This window comes from Lampetra fluviatilis, chromosome 36 (assembly GCF_964198595.1).
Source record: "Lampetra fluviatilis chromosome 36, kcLamFluv1.1, whole genome shotgun sequence".
Lineage (NCBI taxonomy): Eukaryota > Metazoa > Chordata > Hyperoartia > Petromyzontiformes > Petromyzontidae > Lampetra > Lampetra fluviatilis.
This window is the reverse complement of record NC_136310.1, coordinates 10,959,723-10,982,588: the sequence shown is the minus strand read 5'-3', so window position 1 is coordinate 10,982,588 and position 22,866 is coordinate 10,959,723. Positions and strand designations below refer to the sequence as shown.

Below are 22,866 nucleotides of genomic sequence, written 5' to 3'. Positions count from 1 at the left end.
CAAACGAGCACCGTCATACATCAGAATTGTCCTTCGTTAAAATCAATTATCCATCGTCGTCATCCGTGATGTTTAATTATCGCCATCATAATTTCTCCACGCCCGGTTAATCTTTATCAATCGCAGCTTTCCTTCATCAAAACGATAACCACCATGTCAGAAGCCACCTCCATTCTCCAGCGGCCATCATCCCCAGTCCAGCATCGATGCAACGGCGGTCGCCCTCTGTTGTGAGAGTCATCCCTCTCCTGCCCCCGCCATGAGAACGTGGAATTTCCACCGCTGGATCAAGGGCATGCACCCTGAATGTGGAAACAACCCTCAATGGAAGCCCCCCCCAGCCCCTCCCCCCAGCGCCCCCCCCCGCGCCCCGCCCCCCCAGCTCCCCCCTCGTCCCGCCCCCCCAGCTCCCCCCTCGTCCGTTTGCGTGGTTCCACATCGTGCGCTGAGAATCAATAAGGGAGGCGTCGCTGTGCACCGTGTACGCTGTGCGACGTGTACGCTGCACCTTGTGTACACTGCATCTTGTGTACACTGCACCTTGTGTACACTGCACCGTGTGTACGCTGCACCTTGTGTACATTGCACCTTGTGTACGCTGCACCGTGTGTACGCTGCACCGTGTGTACACCGCACCTTGTGTACATTGCACCTTCTGTACACTGCACCGTGTGTACACTGCGTCTTGTGTACACTGCACCTTGTGTACACTGCACCTTGTGTACGCTGGGTCTTGTGTACGCTGCACCGTGTGTACGCTGCGAATTGTGTACACTGCACCGTGTGTATGCTGCGTCGTGTGTACGCTGCGTCGTGTGTACACTGCACCTGGTGTACGCTGCACCTTGTGTACGCTGCACCTTGTGTACGCTGCACCTGGAGTACACTGCGTCTTGTGTACACTGCGTCTTGTGTACGCTGCACATTGTGTACGCTGCACCGTGTGTACACTGCACCGTGTGTACGCTGCACCGTGTGTACGCTGCACCGTGTGTACGCTGCACCTTGTGTACGCTGCACCTTGTGTACGCTGCACCTTGTGTACGCTGCACCTTGTGTACGCTGCACCTTGTGTACGCTGCACCGTGTGTACGCTGCACCGTGTGTACGCTGCACCGTGTGTACACTGCACCCTGTGTACGCTGCACCTTGTGTACGCTGCACCGTGTGTACGCTGCACCTTGTGTACACTGCACCCTGTGTACACTGCACCTTGTGTACGCTGCACCGTGTGCGCTGCGCATCGTGTACGCTGTATACGGACGGGTCGCAGCGCTCCCCCGTGGAGCCGGGGGTAAACACGAGACAACGCGCAGAGTGGGCGAGGGGATGGAGAGTGGGCGACAGAGAGTGAAAGAGAGGAGTCACGTGGGGGGAGAGAGAGGGGGACAGAGAGACGGGTAGAGACACACTGGGAGAGAGAGACAATGGGGAACACGGGGAGAGGGTGAGACACTGGGAGAGAGAGAGAGACACTGGGAGAGAGGGAGAGACACTGGGAGAGAGGCAGAGACACTGGGAGAGACGGCGGGGAGAGAGGGAGAGACGCCGGGGAGAGACAGATGGGATGAGACACTGGGAGTGAGACACACATGGAGAGTGAGACACTGGGAGAGAGGGAGATGGAATGAGACACTGGGAGTGTGAGACACTGGGAGAGAGACACACATGGAGAGTGAGACACTGGGAGTGTGAGACACTGGTATTGAGAGACACTGGAAGAGAGAGACACTGGTAGTGAGAGACACTGGGAGAGAGAGACACACTGGGAGTGAGATACACCTGGAGTGAGAGACACTGGGAGAGAGAGAGACACACATGGAGAGTGAGACACTGGGAGTGAGAGACACTGGGAGTGAGAGACACACTGGGAGTGAGATACACTGGTAGTGTGAGACACTGGGAGAGAGGGACACACATGGAGTGTGAGACACTGGGAGTGTGAGACACTGGGAGTGAGAGACACTGGGAGAGAGGGACACACATGGAGAGTGAGACACTGGGAGTGTGTGACACTGGGAATGTGAGAGACACTGGGAATGTAAGACACACATGTAGAGTGAGACACTGGTAGTGAGAGACACTGGAAGAGAGAGACACTGGGAGTGAGAGACACTGGGAGTGTGAGACACACGTGGAGAGTGAGACACTGGTAGTGAGAGACACTGGAAGAGAGAGACACTGGTAGTGAGAGACACTGGGAGAGAGAGACACACATGGAGAGTGAGACACTGGGAGAGAGGGACACACATGGAGAGTGAGACACTGGGAGTGTGAGACACTGGGAGTGAGAGACACTGGGAGTGTGAGACACTGGGAGTGTGAGACACACGTGGAGAGTGAGACACTGGTAGTGAGAGACACTGGAAGAGAGAGACACTGGTAGTGAGAGACACTGGGAGAGAGGGACACACATGGAGAGTGAGACACTGAGAGTGAGAGACACACATGGAGTGAGAGACACACATGGAGAGTGAGACACTGGGAGTGAGAGACACTGGTAGTGAGAGACACACATGGAGAGTGAGACACTGGGAGAGAGAGAGACACTGGGAGTGAGATACACTGGTAGTGAGAGACACTGGGAGAGAGGGACACACATGGCGAGTGAGACACTGGGAGTGAGAGACACTGGGAGAGAGGGACACACATGGAGAGTGAGACACTGGGAGCGAGAGACACTGGTAGTGTGAGACACTGGGAGTGAGGGACACACGGACAACTACAGGGAGTGAGAGGCACAGAAAGAGAGGACGGGAGAGGGAGAGTGACACACGGGGAGGGAGTGAGACTGGGGGCGGAGGAGGGTGGGTGGTGTAGAGAGAGAGAGACAGAGGGAGCGAGAGGAGAGGGAGGGAGCCAGCACATTAGCAAGCAAGGCCGAGGAATCTCTCTCAGAAATCGTCCTGCATCGTCATCGTAGCCCTCGCCACCAGCGGTAGACGCGGCGGTGGAGGAGGAGAGAGAAATTGCCGGAGACGACGCCGGGAACGCCGATTTTCCAATTCGCGGGAGGAGAGGAGGAGGAAGAAATGAAAATCTGAATTTTATTCCAGGCCTCTCCTGCTCCTCCGTTAGCCCCCCCTCCCATTTCCCTGCTCGGAAACCTGCCCCCCCCCTCCCTCACAATTCAACGATTTTAGACAATTATAAGATGTGGCAGTCGTCAATTTACTTCACTGTAAGTGCTGTTTACCGTAAGTGAGCGTGTACCATGGCGTACACCGTTTATCTTACCGTATCTCGCCGTGCCGGCTGCTGCTGCTATTGTGGGTGGTGGTGTTGGTGTTGTAGGTGGTGGTGTTGGTGGGGGGTGGTGGTGGTGTTTGTGTTGTAGATGGGGGTGGTGGTGGTGTAGGTGTTGTAGGTGGTGGTGGTGGTGTAGGTGGTGATGTTGTAGTTGCTGGTGGCGATTGTGGTGGTGGTGCTGTCGCTGGTAGCGGTGTTGTTGGTGGTGGCTATTGCTGTTGTGGGTCGTACTGATGTGGCGGTGTTGATGTTGTAGCTGGGGTGGTGGTGATGTTGTAGATGCTGGTGGCATTGGCTATTGTGATGGTTGTGGTGGTGGTGCTGTCCGCTGGTAGTTGTGTTGCAGGTGGTAGTGGCTGCCGCTGCTGGCGGTGGTGCTGCTGGTAGTGTTATTGTTGGTGGTGGTGTTGGCTATTGTGGTGATGGTGCTGCTGGTAGTGTTGTTGTAGGTGGTGGTGTTGGCTATTGTGGTGATGGTGCTGCTGGTGGAGTTGTAGGTGGTGGTGTTGGCTATTGTGGTGATGGTGCTGCTGGTAGTGTTGTTGGTGGTGTTGGCTATTGTGGTGATGGTACTGCTGATAGAGTTGTAGGTGGTGGTGGTGGCTATTGTGGTGATGGTGCTGCTGGTAGTGGTGTAGGTGGTGGTGGTGGCTATTGTGGTGATGGTACTGCTGGTGGAGTTGTAGGTGGTGGTGTTGGCTATTGTGGTGATGGTGCTGCTGGTCGTGTTGTTGGTGGTGGTGTTGGTTATTGTGGTGATGGTGCTGCTGGTAGTGTTATTGGTGGTGTTGGCTATTGTGGTGATGGTACTGCTGGTGGAGTTGTAGGTGGTGGTGTTGGTTATTGTGGTGATGGTGCTGCTGGTCGTGTTGTTGGTGGTGGTGTTGGTTATTGTGGTGATGGTGCTGCTGGTAGTGTTGTTGGTGGTGTTGGCTATTGTGGTGATGGTACTGCTGATAGAGTTGTAGGTGGTGGTGGTGGCTATTGTGGTGATGGTGCTGCTGGTAGTGGTGTAGGTGGTGGTGGTGGCTATTGTGGTGATGGTACTGCTGGTGGAGTTGTAGGTGGTGGTGTTGGCTATTGTGGTGATGGTGCTGCTGGTCGTGTTGTTGGTGGTGGTGTTGGTTATTGTGGTGATGGTGCTGCTGGTAGTGTTGTTGGTGGTGTTGGCTATTGTGGTGATGGTACTGCTGATAGAGTTGTAGGTGGTGGTGGTGGCTATTGTGGTGATGGTGCTGCTGGTAGTGGTGTAGGTGGTGGTGGTGGCTATTGTGGTGATGGTACTGCTGGTGGAGTTGTAGGTGGTGGTGTTGGCTATTGTGGTGATGGTGCTGCTGGTCGTGTTGTTGGTGGTGGTGTTGGTTATTGTGGTGATGGTGCTGCTGGTAGTGTTATTGGTGGTGTTGGCTATTGTGGTGATGGTACTGCTGGTGGAGTTGTAGGTGGTGGTGTTGGCTATTGTGGTGATGGTGCTGCTGGTCGTGTTGTTGGTGGTGGTGTTGGTTATTGTGGTGATGGTGCTGCTGGTAGTGTTGTTGGTGGTGTTGGCTATTGTGGTGATGGTACTGCTGATAGAGTTGTAGGTGGTGGTGGTGGTTATTGTGGTGATGGTGCTGCTGGTAGTGGTGTAGGTGGTGGTGGCTATTGTGGTGATGGTACTGCTGGTGGAGTTGTAGGTGGTGGTGTTGGCTATTGTGGTGATGGTGCTGCTGGTCGTGTTGTTGGTGGTGGTGTTGGTTATTGTGGTGATGGTGCTGCTGGTAGTGTTATTGGTGGTGTTGGCTATTGTGGTGATGGTACTGCTGGTGGAGTTGTAGGTGGTGGTGTTGGCTATTGTGGTGATGGTGCTGCTGGTCGTGTTGTTGGTGGTGGTGTTGGTTATTGTGGTGATGGTGCTGCTGGTAGTGTTGTTGGTGGTGTTGGCTATTGTGGTGATGGTACTGCTGATAGAGTTGTAGGTGGTGGTGGTGGCTATTGTGGTGATGGTGCTGCTGGTAGTGGTGTAGGTGGTGATGGTGGCTATTGTGGTGATGGTACTGCTGCTGGAGTTGTAGTTGGTGGTGTTGGCTATTGTGGTGATGGTGCTGCTGGTGGAGTTGTAGGTGGTGGTGTTGGCTGTTGTGGTGATGGTACTGCTGGTAGAGTTGTAGGTGGTGGTGTTGGCTTTTGTGGTGATGGTACTGCTGGTGGAGTTGTAGGTGGTGGTGTTGGCTGTTGTGGTGATGGTACTGCTGTTAGAGTTGTAGGTGGTGGTGTTGGCTATTGTGGTGATGGTGTTGCTGGTGGAGTTGTAGTTGGTGGTGTTGGCTATTGTGGTGATGGTGCTGCTGGTGGAGTTGTAGGTGGTGGTGTTGGCTATTGTGGTGATGGTGCTGCTGGTGGAGTTGTAGGTGGTGGTGGTGGCTGTTGTGGTGATGGTACTGCTGGTGGAGTTGTAGGTGGTGGTGTTGGCTGTTGTGGTGATGGTACTGCTGGTAGAGTTGTAGGTGGTGGTGTTGGCTATTGTGGTGATGGTACTGCTGGTAGAGTTGTAGGTGGTGGTGTTGGCTATTGTGGTGATGGTGTTGCTGGTGGAGTTGTAGTTGGTGGTGTTGGCTATTGTGGTGATGGTACTGCTGGTGGAGTTGTAGGTGGTGGCTATTATGGTGATGGTGCTGCTGGTAGTGGTGTAGGTGGTGGTGGTGGTGTTGGCTATTTTGGTGATGGTACTGCTGGTGGAGTTGTAGGTGGTGGTGGTGGTGTTGGTTATTGTGGTGATGGTACTGCTGGTAGAGTTGTAGGTGGTGGTGGTGGTGTTGGCTATTGTGGTGATGGTATTGCTGATAGAGTTGTAGGTGGTGGTGTTGGCTATTGTGGTGATGGTACTGCTGATAGAGTTGTAGGTGGTGGTGGTGGCTGTTGTGGTGATGGTACTGCTGGTAGTGGTGTAGGTGGTGGTGTTGGCTGTTGTGGTGATGGTACTGCTGGTAGAGTTGTAGGTGGTGGTGGTGGCTATTGTGGTGATGGTACTACTGGTAGAGTTGTAGGTGGTGGTGTTGGCTATTGTGGTGATGGTACTGCTGGTGGAGTTGTAGGTGGTGGTGGTGGCTATTGTGGTGATGGTACTGCTGGTGGCCGTTGTCAGTGATGGTGCTGTGTGTTGTGGTGGTGATGTGGTGTTGGTCGTGGTGGTGTAGATGTTGTCATTAATGCTAATTGTAGTTGGGACATTGGTGGTGATATTGGCATATTTTGTCATTGGGGGGTGATGGTGGTCATGGTGGTTCTTTGGTGGTGTCAGTGGTGGAGCTGGTGACAGCCTGAGTAGATTTCGTTGGTTGATGGGTTTTGTTGCGAGTGATTTTGTGTGTTTGTGTCACTGCTGTGTGGGTGTCAGTGCTGTGTGTGGGTGTCAGTGCTGAGTATGGCTGTCAGTGCCGTGTGTGGGTGTCACCGCTGTGTGCGTGTCAGTGCTGTGTGTGGGTGTCAGTGCTGTGTGGGTGTCACTACTGTGTGGGTGTCACTGCCTGTATGTGTATGGATGGGAGAGGTCAGATGGGGGAGTGGTAGTGTAGCGGTTAGCGCGCTGCGTTACGAACCCAGCCTCCCGAGTTCGATTCCCTCTCTCGACCAACACCTGTGACGATTATCTGAACAGGTCGTGGGCCTCCCCGAGCTCGACTCAGCTTCAAATGAGTACCTGGTGTGATGTACAAACATCGCCACTGGGGAGAGACAAAGGCTGCCGGGCGTGGTGTTGGCCCCCGGGGGGGGGGGCCTTTGTCTTTTGAGGTCAGAGTGAGAGTGCGTGGAGGGCAGTAAAGAGTGGGGGGGAGAGAGAGAGAATGAGGGCCGCCCGCCCACTCGCCTTCATTCATTAAAATGCGACTTTGGGGGAGTTCGACTTCCCCAAGTTCGCAGCAAGCAGTTGGGAGTCGCCGGCAACTCCCCCCCCCCCCCCATTGTGGCTTAGATTAAAAAACAACGACAGCAGCAGCAGCTGGCACCGGGGCAGGCTGGTTGAGAGGTGCTATCAGCAGCCCGTGGCGCCATCATCGCCGGTTGCGTTCGTTTATCGAGACTCCTTTTCAGGAGGGCCCTGCTCAGCTCTTTTTTCACGGTATAGGAGGAGGAGGAGGGGTGGAAGTATTGGGTGGGTGCGGGGGGGTGTTGTTGATGCTGTGCGATCCCAGATGAGTCGATTTGTGGTGTGGATTTTCTGCATTGGGATGGTGTTTTTTGTTGCACGATACGGGGTTACATGTAATTATTATCAGAGCAATGTTTGTTTGCGTGTTCACCACAGGTACTCTGTGTGGTTATTGCAGTACTTGAGTCCTTGCTGAAGGTTTCTATTTTGTGTTTGAACATTTTGACACAACTCATGTTTATTGCCAGAAAGGGTTAAAATTATTGTTATTTTTGTCATACTTTGATTCTGGCAAAAAGCTCCCACGATAGAGCTGCTCACCCCGAGCTGTAAATGCTCTGTTACGTGTGGCATTGTCTTTGTGCTGTTCGCCTTTTGGCGTTCTCTGGTCTGACACTGCTGAGACTAGGCCATGAAGAAGGATGTCTTTGGTGTAGGCCAATCCGTTTCAAAGACAATGCCAGATTTGATCAGAGAATGTTTGTTTGCATGTTCACCACAGGCACGTGTGGTTAACGCAGTACGTGATGCCTCGTGCAGAAGGTGTCTATTTGGTGTGTGAACATCTTAACACCTCCCGCTTTATTGGAAGAAAGGGTAAAACCGTTTATTTTTGTTTATAATTTTATGCTGCCAAAAAGGTCCCCATGATGATGCTGCTCACTCCGAGCTGTAAATGATCTGACACCTCCATTGTGTTTGTGCCGTTCGCCTTTTGGCGTTCTCTGGTCTGACACCGCTGGTGAGACTAGGCCACAGAGGAGAAGTCTGTGTCTGGTGTCGGGTAAATCAGTTTCAAAGACAGTGCAGATATTATCGGAGCTTGTTTTGTTTGCATGTTCACAACCAGTACTGTGTGTGGTTGATACAGACTTGATGCCTTGCGAAAGATATCTCATTGGTCTTAACACAACTCCTGTTTTATTGCTAGAAAGGTTAAAACCTATGCTTATTTTTCATGCTTTGATACTGGCAAAAAAAGGTCCCATGATATCAGTTACATTGTCCGTGCGTCTTTAGCTGAGTGAGGAAACCGGGGAGCACCACCACGGTGGCTAGGAGATGTCAAGTACCTCGCGTGGAATACAGGAGGTTGTGGGTTCGATCCCGACCCCAACGCGTGCTCTATATTTGTAGTTTGTGGTGTCTCTCTCTCTCTCCCTGCGGTTACGTGGATATTTCTCCGGGTCCTCCGTTTCCTCCCATGACATTTAGAATCGACATCACCATGCGTTGAGAGTATTGGGCTGCTGTACATTTCCACATGATGATGATAAGCTACTTTGTTGAGCTATCATTTGTGGCCAGGTCACTTCTGTAAAAGAGCAATACAGTATATAGTTCAGCGGGGCCTTATTTGGTAAAATGCAAAATAGTTTAGTTGAGAATCTGGAGGAAATCTATGCAGAACAGGGGGAGAACATTCAAACCTCACACACTCACTCAAACTCACTCGCACTCACACACACACAACTCAAACACTGCAGGACAGGGGATACACACTTACTGCACACACTCGCACTCTCCCTCTGATACACACATCAAACACACACAAACAGCAGAACAGAGGACGGTACATACTTCACGCACTCACACTCTCTCATACACACAAATCACACACACACACTGCTGAACAGAGGGGGAACACGCTAACTCCACTCTCAATCCTGCACCCTCACTAATACTCACTAACACTCACTCGCACTCACTAATACTCACTAGCACTCACTCGCACTCACTAATACTCACTAGCACTCACTCACACTCACTCACACTCATTAACACTCACTCGCACTCACTAACACTCACTAACACTCACTAACACTCACTAGCACTCACTAATACTCACTAACACTCACTCACACTCACTAACACTCACTCGCACTCACTAACACTTATTCACACTCACTAACACTCACTAACACTCACTCACACTCAATTTCACCGAATGGCAGTCGGGGTGACACAACAAGTGAGACGGTGCTAATGACATGGACGGTACTAACGAGACTACCAACGAGATAGTAGCAGTGACACGTACAAGACAAACGAGACCGTACCACCGATACGAACCAAGATCCCTCCTGTAGCCCCACAGACTGTTGGGGCAAGCGCTATTGGGGCAAGCGCTGTTAGCGAGTGGCGGCACCGATGAAGGTCTTCACTGTGGCACACGCGAGGGTGGTGGTGGTGGTCAGCACCACGCCGCCCGGCCGTCTTTGTCTCCCTCGTGGCGTCGATTGCGCACCGCACCGGCTACCCATTAAAACGGTCAACGTAGCGGAGGCTCTGGACCGGTTGAGATAATCGTCACCGGTATTGGTGGCCGTGAGCGGTAATCGAACTTTGGTTGCCAGATTTGTAGCGCAGCGCGCTGACCGCTGCACCACCGCTCCACTCACCGCACACACGCTCACACGAGCACTCATTTGAGGCCGAGTGGACTTCCACTTACACACTCACACGTTCTCCCTCCCCCCACACTCTCGCGCAGAGATTGTTTTTTTGTTTGCTGCCAATTATTGTTCCTGATTGTGTCGGTAGTGGCAGCGGCGGTGGCAGCGCCTTGTCAAGAGCCGTGGACGTTTCAATTTGGAACTCCCCCCCGCTCATTCCCGCTCTCCCCTGGCGAGCGCTGCCCAATCCAGTCACAGACATCGCAGGAGCCAGTTGCCGTTACTGCCGAGTGCGTAGGCGGTGCAATTGCACCGACGCCCAAGAGACATGGGGGGGTACGGGGTGTGCCCAGGAGCCGGCGACGAGGTGGGGGGGGGGGAAGGGAGGCGATTTAATTTATTCCCCCCCCACCGCCCCCAGGCCGCATGCCAACCACGCAAAGCCACTGGATGCAGCGTTAATCACTGCGGAGTGATGGGGGCTAGCAGGAGTTATGGGGCTAGCGGAGCGATGGGGCTAGCGTTAGTGTCAGGGTTGGTGCAATCAATTTGCGAATTCTATCTCAGTAGCCAGCGTGTGTGCGTGTGTCTTTGTGCGAGTGGCTCAAAGTGTGTATCGAGTGCTTGTATACACGTGTACTGTGTGTGTGGGTGGGGAGCGGGTCGTGTAGAGGTTAGCGCGTCGCGCTACGAACCCGGTGACCTGAGTTTGATTCCCACTCACGGCCAACAGCAGTGACACAGCCTCAAATGAGTACCTGGTGCGATGGAAGGCTGCCGGGCGTGGTGTTGACCACCCCCCCCCACCCCCCTCGCGTGTGCTGTGCCGGCCTTCATAGCTGCTACTTGCTAACAGCACTTGCCCCAACAGTTTGTTCAGACTATGTGAGGATCTTTGTCTTTATATTCTTGGTTCTTTCGGTAAAGTCACGTAGAACCAAGAATATGAATCCCTGCTGTCACGAAAGCTTTAAATCAAAAAAATCTTTGTGGAGTGGGGGGGGGGATTCCAACTCAGGTTTTCAGCGGTTGCTGGTCGCGCGTGTCTGACATGGCCATTGCGAACCGCCTGAGAGCCATAGGGTGGTGGGGGGGCACCTTTGCCTCATCGTTTTCCTATCACGGCTTTGATTATCCGATCGCCCGCTGGCAAAATGACCTTCACAGTGCGTGCGTGCGTTGCTGTTGTGTCAATTGCATTCATCGTCAGAGGGGAGGGCATGAGCACGTGTGTGTGCGCGCGTGTGAGCACGCGAGTGAGCACGTGTGTGTGTGAGAGCACGTGTGTGTGTGCGCGCGTGAGCACGTGTGTGTGTGAGCGCGTGAGCACGTGTGTGTGTGAGCACGTGTGTGTGTGCGCGTGAGCACGTGTGTGTGTGTGTTTACATTAGCATGTTAGGGAGCGGGTCGTGTGAGCGGTTAGCGAACTGCGCTACGAACCCGATGACCAGTTCAATTCCCCGCTCCCGACCAACAACAGTGGCGGATATCTGAACATCAGCACTGGGGAGACAAAGGTGGCCGGCTTTGCGTTTGTCACACCGCCCCGTCGTGTGCCGTGCCGGCCTTCATATATGTTAATCGCGAACAGCACTTGCCCAGACAGTCCGCTAAAGGCTATACGGGGAATCTTTGTCTGTCTTGTGTCTGCATCGCGTTACTTTGTTTGTCCCGTCTGTCCGCTTGCCAGTCTGTGCGTCTCTTCCAGAAGTCTTCTGTGTGTTTGTTGTGACCCCAGTGTCCGTTCTGTCTCTGTCATGTGTCCCTCACATCTCATTGATGTCTTCTGTGTCTCATTCTGCCTTGTCTCTCTATCTGTCGTATCTGTCTGCGTATCTGTATCTCATTCCTTGCCGTCTGTCTCGTGTTTGTCTCCTGTCGCGATGATGCTTCTGGTCTCGTGTCTCTCCATCTCATTCAGTGCCTCTGTTTCATTCATCCCCCTCATTCGTGTCTGTCCGGTTGTCTCCTCTCATTCTTGTCACATTCTTCATCTTGTTTGCGATTTGCCGAGTCGGCCGTGATAAATGATCGCCACGTTTTTATTAAAAGTCTTCCCCTCTCTCTATGTATCTCCCTCTCTCCCTCTTTTTATCCCTCACTCGTCTCTCCCCCGCGCTCTCCCTCCCATTCTTCCTCTCCCACTCTCCCCCCCGCTCTCCCTCCCGCTCTCCCCGCCCGGCAGAGTCAATCTACCGGCGTGGGGCCCGGCGCTGGAGGAAGCTCTACCTTGTGAACGGGCACACCTTCCAGGCCAAGCGATTCAACCGGGTACGCACCAGGTGGTCCGCACCCGGCCACAGAGTCACCGGGTCACAGAGTCACCGGATCACAGAGTCACCGGATCACAGAATCACCGGATCACAGAGTCACCGGGTCACCGGGTCACAGAGTCACCGGGCCACAGATTCAACGGATCAGAGTCACCGGGTCTCAGTCACCGGATCACAGAGTCACCGGGTCACATAGTCACCGGATCACAGAGTCACTGAGTCACCGGATCACAGAGTCACCGGATCACAGAGTCACCGGGTCTCAAGAGTCACCGGGTCTCAAGAGTCACCGGGTCTCAAGAGTCACCGGGTCTCAAGAGTCACCGGGTCTCAGAGTCACCGGGTCTCAGAGTCACCGGGTCTCAGAGTCACCGGGTCTCAGAGTCACCGGGTCTCAGAGTCACCGGGTCTCAGAGTCACCGGGTCTCAGAGTCACCGGGTCACAGAGTCACCGGGTCACAGAGTCACCGGGTGTCAGAGTCACCGGATCACAGAGTCAGAGTCACCGGATCACAGAGTCACCGGATCACAGAGTCACCGGATCACAGAGTCACCGGATCACAGAGTCACCGGATCACAGAGTCACCGGATCACAGAGTCACCGGATCACAGAGTCACCGGATCACAGAGTCACCGGATCACAGAGTCACCGGATCACAGAGTCACCGGATCACAGAGTCACCGGATCACAGAGTCACCGGGTCTCAGAGTCACCGCGTCACCGGATCACAGAGTAACCGGATCAGAGAGTCACCGGGTCTCAGAGTCACCGGGTCTCAGAGTCACCGGGTCTCAGAGTCACCGGGTCATAGAGTCACCGGGTCACAGAGTCACCGGATCTCAGAGTCACTGAGTCACCGGATCACTGAGTCACCAGATCACTGAGTCACCGGATCACAGAGTCACCGGATCACAGAGTCACCGGATCACAGAGTCACCGGATCTCAGAGTCACCGGGTCTCAGAGTCACCGGGTCTCAGTCACTGGGTCACAGAGTCACCGGGTCACAGAGTCACCGGGTCTCAGAGTCACCGGGTCTCAGAGTCACCGGGTCACAGAGTCACCGGGTCACCGGGTCACCGGGTCACAGAGTCACCGGGTCACAGAGTCACCGGGTCACAGAGTCACCGGGTCACAGAGTCACCGGGTCACAGAGTCACCGGGTCACAGAGTCACCGGGTCACCGGGTCACAGAGTCACCGGGTCACAGAGTCACAGAGTCACCGGGTCTCAGAGTCACCGGGTCTCAGAGTCACCGGGTCTCAGAGTCACCGGGTCTCAGAGTCACCGGGTCTCAGTAACCAGGTCACAGAGTCACCGGATCACAGAGTCACCGAGTCACTGAGTCACCGGATCACAGAATCACCGGGCCACAGAGTCACCGGTTCACCGGGTCGCAGAGACACCAGGCCACCGGTTTGGCGACTCCCGTCTCACTGTCGGCGCACGTGGAGGAAACGTCTCGTTAAGCCGGTTGGCCCGTGCTATGCCGACCCCCGACAGCGGACGTCTGACACCGGTGGCCGCCCGCTCATTACCCGGCATGCCCCGGCATGCCACTCCGTGGGAGCTGTTGCTTCCTGGGGAGGTCCCAGCTGTCCGAGGGTATGGGGTCGGAGTGCCCCCCTAGGTTAGGGTCCCCACTCCCCTGTAGAGTCAAGGGAGAGGCTATGGGGTCAGAGTGCCCTGAGGAAGGGGTTCCACTCCCCTGTAGGGTCTAGTGAGAGGCTATGGGGTCAGGGCACCCCTAGGTTAAGGTCCCCACTCCCCTGTAGGGTCTAGTGAGAGGCTATGGGGTCGGAGTGCCCTGAGGGAGGGGTTCCCACTCCCCTGTAGGGTCAAGTGAGAGGCTGTCTCCCTCCAGCCAGATCAAAACAAACGGGACAGGACAGAATCGTGCTGAAAAAACCTCTGGGGGGGAGGCCTTGATCCCAGCATGCATTGAGATAATTTCGATTATTTTGCTGCTATAAATGTCCAAATGATGGGCCACTTTGTTGAGCTATCATTTCTTTGTGGTGGCTAGGTCGCTTCAGAATAATAAATTAATACCTCGGTGGGCTTTGCCTGGTAGGATGGGGGATGGTTTCATTGTATTTGTTTGCGTTTGGGTAATTTGTTTACCTTTCTTGTACTTTGCACCACTTTCGTGTTTGTTGTTGTAACCTTCTTACCCCGTGGCCCTACTGGACATATGTGAAAAAGATCCGCATAGCTCATTGGAATCCTCCTGTAGCATCAATACAGATTCTGGATTGATCGTGGCCAATGGGGGGGGATAGAGGCTCTCCTGCCACCTCCCGCTCTCGGCTCATCTCTCGCGATCTCTCCCACTTCCGCTCCTACAGCTCCACTTTCTCAGACTCTCTCCCACTTCACCTCCCACTCTGCTTGTGCCTGCCTCCCTCTGTCTCTCTCTCTCTCCCACTATCACGTCTCCTAACCCACTCTTTCCTCCCCCCCTCCTCCTCCTCTCCCACTATCTCCCATTATCTCTTCTCTTTTCCCACCTCTAAAACAAAGAGTACCGGCTTTAATCAGCATATTCCCCCAGGGGTCACCAGCAGTAAAAACAAGCGCTCCCACTCTCCCGTAATTTCTGCCGCTCTGTCTCTCGCTCCTCTCTTTCTTTCCCCCCATCCCCTTTCCCCACCCTGTACACACGCGGATCGATCCCCTCCTTAGCCACCAGTCGTCACGTGATTCTCTGGATTGAATTTGATTCCGAACGAATTATCTGGTGATTGCTGCCGCTGCTGCTGCTGCATGGGCAGTGGTGCACATGCACAGACAACAACAACTCAATGCGTTGTTGTTGTGTCAACATCAACATCGTGTGTGTGTGAGACCTTAAAAGGGAGCGGTGGTGCAGAGGTTAGCGTGCTGCACTACGAACCTGGTGACCCGAGTTCGATTCCCGCTCACGGCCAACACCGGTGAACATTATCTGAACCAGTCCTGGGCCTGGTGTGGTGTCTAAACATCGCCATGAGGGAGACAAAGGTGGCCGGGCGTGTTGTTGGCCACCCCTTCCGGCCTTCATAGGTGTTAATCGCTAACATCCCTTGCCCCAACAGTCTGTTCTGGCTACACGGGGGATCTTTATGTTTGTGTAGTGATGCACTCAGAGATTCTAAGAGTAGGGGTCACTACACTTCAGCCAGCACGGCTGACAGACTGCGTGACTGACAACGCCGAGAAGGTGAAGACGGTGACGAAGACTCGGGCAGCCCGACGGGATTCCACGCCAGACAACAGCCCCGAACCTTCGCTCGGGGTCCCCTCTTCTCCTCCTGCCGTGGCCTCGCTCCTTCTCGAACCCACGAGTTGGTTCCCAGGCTGACCTCACGTGCCCCCTCCAATCACCTCTGCCCGACATCCCTCTCGCTGGCTGTCACGTGACCTGCTGCAACCGGAGATCCCTCTCTCTGCCAGCAACCAGCGCTATGCTCCATAGTGACCCATTCCATGTTACTACATTTGTCTTAATTGGGAAACAATATACAAGGTTGCCTCAAAGTCAGAACGCATTCGGGTCATTTCATTTATTTTAACTCTGGCATTACAACAATGTTATTGGTTATTCTCTATGTGAATATTTTATCTATTTTCATTCTTAATGTCAATTTCCCTTCCTCCTGTGGGGTTACCTCAAATCTGTAGTTTACAAAACTCGACCAAGAAGCCATGAAAGAACGAATCTCGACAAAGGGCAGCTGATGACTGCTCATAGATGACGCAGCTGTGATCTTGACCAAAAACAAAATACTTACATTCATTTCAAAAGATAATTCATCCATCACGCATTCATATTCATGGACGTCGGTTTGGACGTTTATTAAAACGTTAATGAAGTAACCTCTGTACGACTTGTTGAAATAATTAGAATAACCCCCTGTGTGTCCTGACTTCTGGGCCACCGCTCGGTGGTGAGGAGATGTTATCTACCTCGCCCGGTATGCAGGAGGTTGTGGGTTCGATCCCGACCCTGACGCTTGCTGTATATTTGGAGTTTGCGGTGTCTCTCTCCCCGTTGTCACGTGACATTTTCTCCAGGTCTTCAGGTTTATTCCCACTCCGTATAATATAAACGACATCGCCACACGTTCACAGTATTCGGCTGCTGCTACAAATTTCCACATGATGATGATGATGACGATAAGCCACTTTGTTGAGCGATCATTCGTGACAGCCATGTCGCTTCTGGAAAATGAGCTATACAGCTCAGTGGACCCTTACCTGGTGAAATAGAAATAGTTTCGATTTAGAATAACTCTTAGACTAACTCTTAGACTAACTCTTAGACTAACTCGACCCACCCGCCCCGTGTCCCCCCCCCCCCCCCCAGCGCGCGTTCTGCGCCTACTGCACCGACCGCATCTGGGGGCTGGGCCGGCAGGGCTACAAGTGCATCAACTGCAAGCTGCTGGTGCACAAGCGATGCCACAAGCTCGTGGCAGTGGAGTGTGGCAGGAACATGGTAAGAGGGGGCACGCGCACACGGTCGAAGGTACCCGTGGTAGCTTCTAGCAGGCCGGTGGGGGTGGGGGGGAAGTGGCGTTGGCGAGCGGCACGTATGAAAGTGGTCACGGCGCGGTGTAGCGTTGTGAATGCGCGTCCGCGCCATTTATTGGGTTTTCAATCGTGGGGTGACCCGGTGCTACGCAGCGACGACAATGATCGTCGTCGGACGACACCGACGACGATGGAGATGACAACGATGTTGACGACGATGAGGATGACTCCGACCGACGACGATGGGGATGACAACGATGTTGACGACGATGATATTTGGCTCCGGTGATAGAGATAATTACCAGTATGAACGATAGTGACGATGTTGATACAAATGGTAATGATGATTTCAATCGTCATGATTATGATGACAATCATGGTAATGATGGTGATGACGATGCTGCTATTGGTTATTGATTTTATTATGGTAATAATTACGATGATCATGATGATGACAGTGACGTTTTTGATACCAATGATGATGATGATTTTAATCCTCATGATTATGACAATCACGCTGATGGTGGTTGAGATTATTATGGTTATGAATGATGATGATGATCTACATTGCTGCGGATTATGATGAGAAGGATTTTAAACCTCTGGAGTTTGATGATAATAATGATGCTGATGGTGGTTGCGATTATAACGGTTATGGATTGTGGTGCTGGCGGTGGCAGTAGTGGTTGCAGTGGTGGTGGTAGTGATGATGGTGTTGATGGTGATGGTGTTGGTGATGATGGCAGTGGTGATGATGATGGTAGTGATGATGGTGGTGTTCATAATGGTGATGGGGTGGTGGTGTTGATGATGGTGATGTGGTGGTGGTGGTATTGGTGGTGGTGATGATGATGTGGTGGTGTTGATGATGGTGATGTGGTGGTGTTGTTGAGGATGGTGATGGTGGTGGTGATGATGATGGTAATGGTGGTGATCACCCACGCGGGATACTAACGACGGTGATTGTGAATGCCAGGATCCCACGACGCTACCGAGCCCTCACCAGCACAGCAACCAGGACAGCGTGCACTCTGACGACATCGAGAACATCCCGCCGGGAGAGGGCAGCACAGGTCAGACGAATCCGATGAGCTGCGAAGCTCTTGTCTCACCGATGTTCCAGTCAGGCGGCGGGTTGTCGTCAAGTTTACAGCAACAATAAAACAACAACAACGATACGAGTTGAAAAAAAATGGAGGAAAGGGGAATAGCTAAAAATAAGTAAATATAAACAAAGTATTATAATAAATAATAATGATAATTCAAGGGTAAGCAAGTGACTAAAATATAAACAAAGTAGGGAAGGCGTCGGACTCGGACGATAGGCCGGGCTCGGAGTCTACGACGGCCTGTCTCTCAACGGGGAGACAGAGAAACACGTGGACACGCGTTTACAGCAGGCTTTGAGATACCGCCGTGGTACAAGTGTCCAACCCCCATCCCCTTCCGTGGAGATGGAGCCGCGAGAATCGTGTTCGGGACATAATAATACTACTAACATTCATACGGCACTTTTCATCAAGGATCTCAAAGCGCTGTACACAGGACACAGCAGCAGCAGACACTCAGCATGAAAATAATTATGTTATAAATACATTTGAAGAATCCCATTTACTCTAATGAACCAAAGGTTTAGTAAGAGGAAGGGTATATAAATAAAAAATGCCCACAGGCTCAGAGGGATCACTCTGATGTCTCGTGGGACAGCGATCCGTGGCCTGGGGGTGACACGGGGACAACGCCTCGGTCACCCACAGAGCGAAGACGCCTCGTCCTGGAGACGCAGAGACAACATCAGCACCACCACCTCTCAGGGGCCTTGAGGGGGGCACGTGGGGGTGCAGCATGGCAATGATGGAGGTCGGGGCAAGATGGTTCACTGCTTTGTGAGTTAATAATAGGATTTTATACTGGATTCCACGTGAAACTGGAAGGCAGTGAAGGAGGGAGGCCAACGTGTGCGTAGCACGGAGGAGGAGTTCTGGTTCACACAACCCGGGCAGCAGCCGCCGCCGTTACGCAAGGGAGCTTCTTCAAGGCGCTTCGCACGCGACGGGCGACGAACTGCACGTCGCGCCTCACATTTTTGAAAGGGAATCTCTCCCTCACCCCCCCAGCGGTAGCTGTCCCTGTGAGGCACGGTGCGGCACGGTGCGGCTCGGCACCGAGCCTGCGAGTGGGGGCCAGCGAGGGGGGGGGGGCGACGATTGCTGCTGCTGCTGTCTGTGATCGTGATTTGAGTGTCAGTGAACACACAATTCGGCCTCCCACACACCACACACACATGCAGCTCCCGTTCAATATGTAAGGGATATTTGTACACATCCTATCTCGGGTTACCGGCGTGCCCATATCCGGCGCCCAGCCGCGGACGAGCAGATCCGTGGGCACCCCCATATTTTCCAGGACGTGGAGGAGTCGGCCAAAGGAGCTCCTCGAGTTGTAGGCCCTTCCGCCAGCAGTGGCGTGAGCGTGGCGAGTGGGGCGCAGCCCTGCAAGCCCTGGTGGCTCTCGTGCCGGCGCCGGTGACCGGGCAGCTCAGAGGCCGGTTAAACCCCCACCCCACGTGGGGGTGGGGGGGGGGGGTGAATCCAGGTTCTCGACCGTGCCTGCTCGGTGCTCTGCCACGCCAGGACCTGGCCATTGTGAACCCAGCCGGCCGTCTCGACACTTGTGCGGTTGTTGACATTTTGTTGTTGTTTTATATTTTTCCCTTGCAGACCAACCCTACAGGGTGCCAAACATCGGCAAACCAGAAGAGGTGAGATGCTTTGTCTTCGCTTTGACACCAGGCTGCGTCATTGCTGTGCCTGTAATTACTCAGGCACGTTGTTCAATGTTTTAGCTTTGGAAGTAAACATTTTTTCCTGAATTTTATTTTACATGCATTGGATACCACTTCCATCCAACCTTTCAACCAACCATCCATTAATCCACATGTTTGTCCATCCATCCATTTGTCCATCTATCCAACCAACCATCCGCATGTCCGTCTATCCATCCATCTATTTATCCATCCATCCATTCAACCAACCATCCGTCTTGCCATATATCCATCCGTTTGTCCATCCACCCATCCATCCGTCCGACCATTCAACCACCCCTTAATCCACATGTCCGTCCATCCAACCGCGCGTCTTGTCTGGCCCGTCTGCACCCCCTTCCCGTCTCCCCCAGCTTCCGCAGGGCGGGAGGCAGGCGCACGCAGGCCTGGGCCTGCCGGACTTCGACCTGATCCGCGTGATCGGGAGAGGCAGCTACGCCAAGGTGCTGCTCGTGCGGCTCAAGCAGACCCAGAGGATCTACGCCATGAAGGTCGTCAAGAAGGAGCTCGTCAACGACGACGAGGTGGGGGTGGGGGGGGAGTGGAGGTCGTGGGGTTGGGGAAGGCTCCGTGCGTGGCTGGCCAGGTGGCCTCCGGTGATGTCACGCGTTTGTGCCGGAGAGGCCTCGGGGGGAGCTTTGATGGCCGACGTGAAACTTACAATACAAAAAACTGTCAAACTATTTTTACTTTACTAGGCAAGCCCCACTGTACTGTATCGCTCTTTCAGAAGCGACCTGGCCAAGCGGCTTCTTACGTGGAAATTTATAGCAGAAATACTCTTAAAAGCCTGTTTCTGAATGTGGCGGGAAATCCACGTGACCACGGGGAGAGAGCCACGCAAACTCCAATACACAGGCGTCGGGATCAAACCCACTAACCCACGACCTCCTGTATACGAGGAGGTGAGGGAGTTAAAATCTTGCCGCCATGGCTCCCAGTTTAGCTAGTGGTGTTGCGTCACGTGACATAGCATCCAATTGGATCTTGCGCAGAGCAGTGCGGCCATGCACTTTGCATTATAGAATGGTCCACAATCCTTTGCATTACAGAATGGCCCTCACAATTCTTCACGTTAGAGAGCAGCCCACAATCCTTTGCGTTAGAGAGAAGGGTCCCCACAATCCTTTGCGTTAGAGACCAGCCCAACAGCCCTCAATCCTTTGTGCCAGAGAACGACCCAATGGAGCAGATATCACATCCCTTCAAGTGACCTCTGCTCCACAAAGCGGGGGAGGGGGGGTTGGGGGACAGCATTTGCCCACCCGCCCCGCTGCACGAGAGTAACAATGCCAAAGATCCCCCGTATAGCCTTAACAGACTGTAGGAGCAAGTGCTGTTAACGAGCACCTTTGAAGGCCGGAACGGTACACGAGGGGGTGAGTGGCCAGCACCACGCCCGTCCGCCTTTGTCTCCCCAGTGGTGATGTTTACACACCGCACCAGGTACTCATTTGAGGCTGATTCGACCTAGGAGAGGCCCAGGACCGGTTCAGATAATCGTCACCGGTGTTGGCTGTGAGCGGAAATCGAACCCGGATGGCCGGGTTCATAGCGCAGCGCGCTAACCGCTACGCTACCGCTCCCGCACCACAGACGCTCGACCCCGACAGTCCGTTAACGCTGTACGGGGGGTGGGGGATCTCTTTGCCTTTGTGCGCAGGACATAGACTGGGTGCAGACGGAGAAGCACGTGTTTGAACAGGCCTCCAACCACCCGTTCCTCGTGGGCCTCCACTCCTGCTTCCAGACGGACAGCCGGTGAGCAGCACTTCCGCGTTCGAACCGGGGAAGAAGAACCAGACGTACGGACAGATTCCCGCCGGCACTTGGCAACGCGTGGCCTTGCCCCGGGAGTGTTGATTGGGTGACGACGACGCCGCCGCTCTGCTCTTGGCCAACACCGGTGACGATTATCTGAACCGGTTCTGGGCCTCCCCTAGGTCGACTTAGCCTCAAATGAGTACCCGGTGCGGTGTGTAAACATCGCCACTGGGGAGATAAAGGCGGCCGGGTGTGGTGCTGGCCACCCGCCCCCTCGTGTGCTGTGTCGGCCTTCAGAGGTGCTCGCTAACAGCACTTGCACCAACAGTCTGTTAAGGCTATATGGGGGAATCTGTCTTTGTATGTGTGCGCGCGTATGTGTGCGCGCGTATGTGTGCGTATGTGTGCGCGCGTATGTGTGCGCGTGTGTGTGTGCGCGCGTGTATGTGCGTGTCCATGTATGTGTGTGTGCGCGCAGGCTCTTTTTCGTCATTGAGTACGTGAACGGTGGAGATCTGATGTTCCACATGCAACGGCAGCGCAAGCTTCCCGAGGAGCATGCCCGGTAGGTCAACTCCCCAGTCACTCGCACAGATCAAGCCCCTAGTCACTCCGTCTCTCTGTGTGACGTTTATCGTCTCTCCGTGTGAATTCTCCGTCTCTCCGCGTGCCGTCTCCGTGATGTCTCTGTCCCTCTCCCGGTGGCTTTGCGTGTAGGTTCTACGCGGCTGAGATCTCGCTTGCGCTCAACTTCCTGCACGAGCGCGGGGTCGTGTACCGTGACCTCAAGCTGGACAACGTGCTGCTCGACTCGGAGGGGCACATCAAGCTCACGGACTACGGCATGTGCAAGGTGCGTGGCGCATCCACGTGTCTTTGTGCGTGTCTCCGCGTGTGCCTGCTTATGTGTGTGTGTGTCTGTGTACGTCTGTGTGTGCGCATGTGTGTGTGTACGTGTGCGTCTATTCGCGTGTCTGTGCATGTCTGCGTGTGAATGGCGGTTATTATTGTTATATTGTGTGCATCCGCATGTTTGCGCGTATACGTGTATGTTGACCTTCTTTCGCGCCGTGCGTAGCCAACCGTGCTAATCAGAGGCGCGGGACAATGTAGGTGTGGTGGCGCAGTGGTTAACGCGCTGCGCTACGAACCCGGCGACTCGAGTTATGGCAACATTCAGTGGCGATTACTTGAACTAGTTTCGGATCGTCTTCTTCTCATCAGCTTGTTAAATAACTTTTGCTGTGTTACAGGATGTAATTAGCATGAGCACCCCCATCCAAAATGTAAGGTCCTGTTCAACGTAAAAAAAAAATCAGTATTGTACAGACACTCATGTTGTGTTCCCGTGGAGCTTTTAGGTGAAACTAAATTCAGGTTCCAGCTCACTCTACACGGGCACGGTTTGTGTGCGATTCCGCATCCTCTATATGTGGTGGCTCCACCTATCTTTGCCCATAAATGTTCTGTACTATGGGGATTCATTTCACTTGTACGCAGCTACACGTTCGGACGTGGGACAACATTGTGCAGTGTACTGTGTGTACCGTGTGTACTGTATGCACTTCTTGGCAAGCAGCTGTCTCACACACAGATACATCCAGTGTGTTACGGTGTGTGCTATATACGCTACTCGACAGGCAGCTGCCGCCTCGTGCTGTGTCGCGTTGTGGGCCCTTCTTGAAATGCTTCGACTACTACTGCTGCCATCACGTA

At 53.7% G+C, this 22,866-nt stretch overlaps 1 protein-coding gene across 1 annotated transcript in view; it reads left to right on the top strand.

The window, feature by feature from the left end:
- Positions 1–22,866, top strand: part of PRKCI (protein kinase C iota) — a 57,161-nt gene that overhangs the window by 19,231 nt on the left and 15,064 nt on the right. The window contains exons 5-12 of the mRNA XM_078873380.1: positions 11,960–12,045; positions 16,396–16,527; positions 17,539–17,635; positions 19,283–19,323; positions 19,740–19,910; positions 21,050–21,147; positions 21,629–21,715; positions 21,868–22,003. Of these exons, the coding sequence (XP_078729506.1) occupies positions 11,960–12,045; positions 16,396–16,527; positions 17,539–17,635; positions 19,283–19,323; positions 19,740–19,910; positions 21,050–21,147; positions 21,629–21,715; positions 21,868–22,003 (848 nt within the window). The remainder of the gene's footprint in view (positions 1–11,959; positions 12,046–16,395; positions 16,528–17,538; positions 17,636–19,282; positions 19,324–19,739; positions 19,911–21,049; positions 21,148–21,628; positions 21,716–21,867; positions 22,004–22,866) is intronic.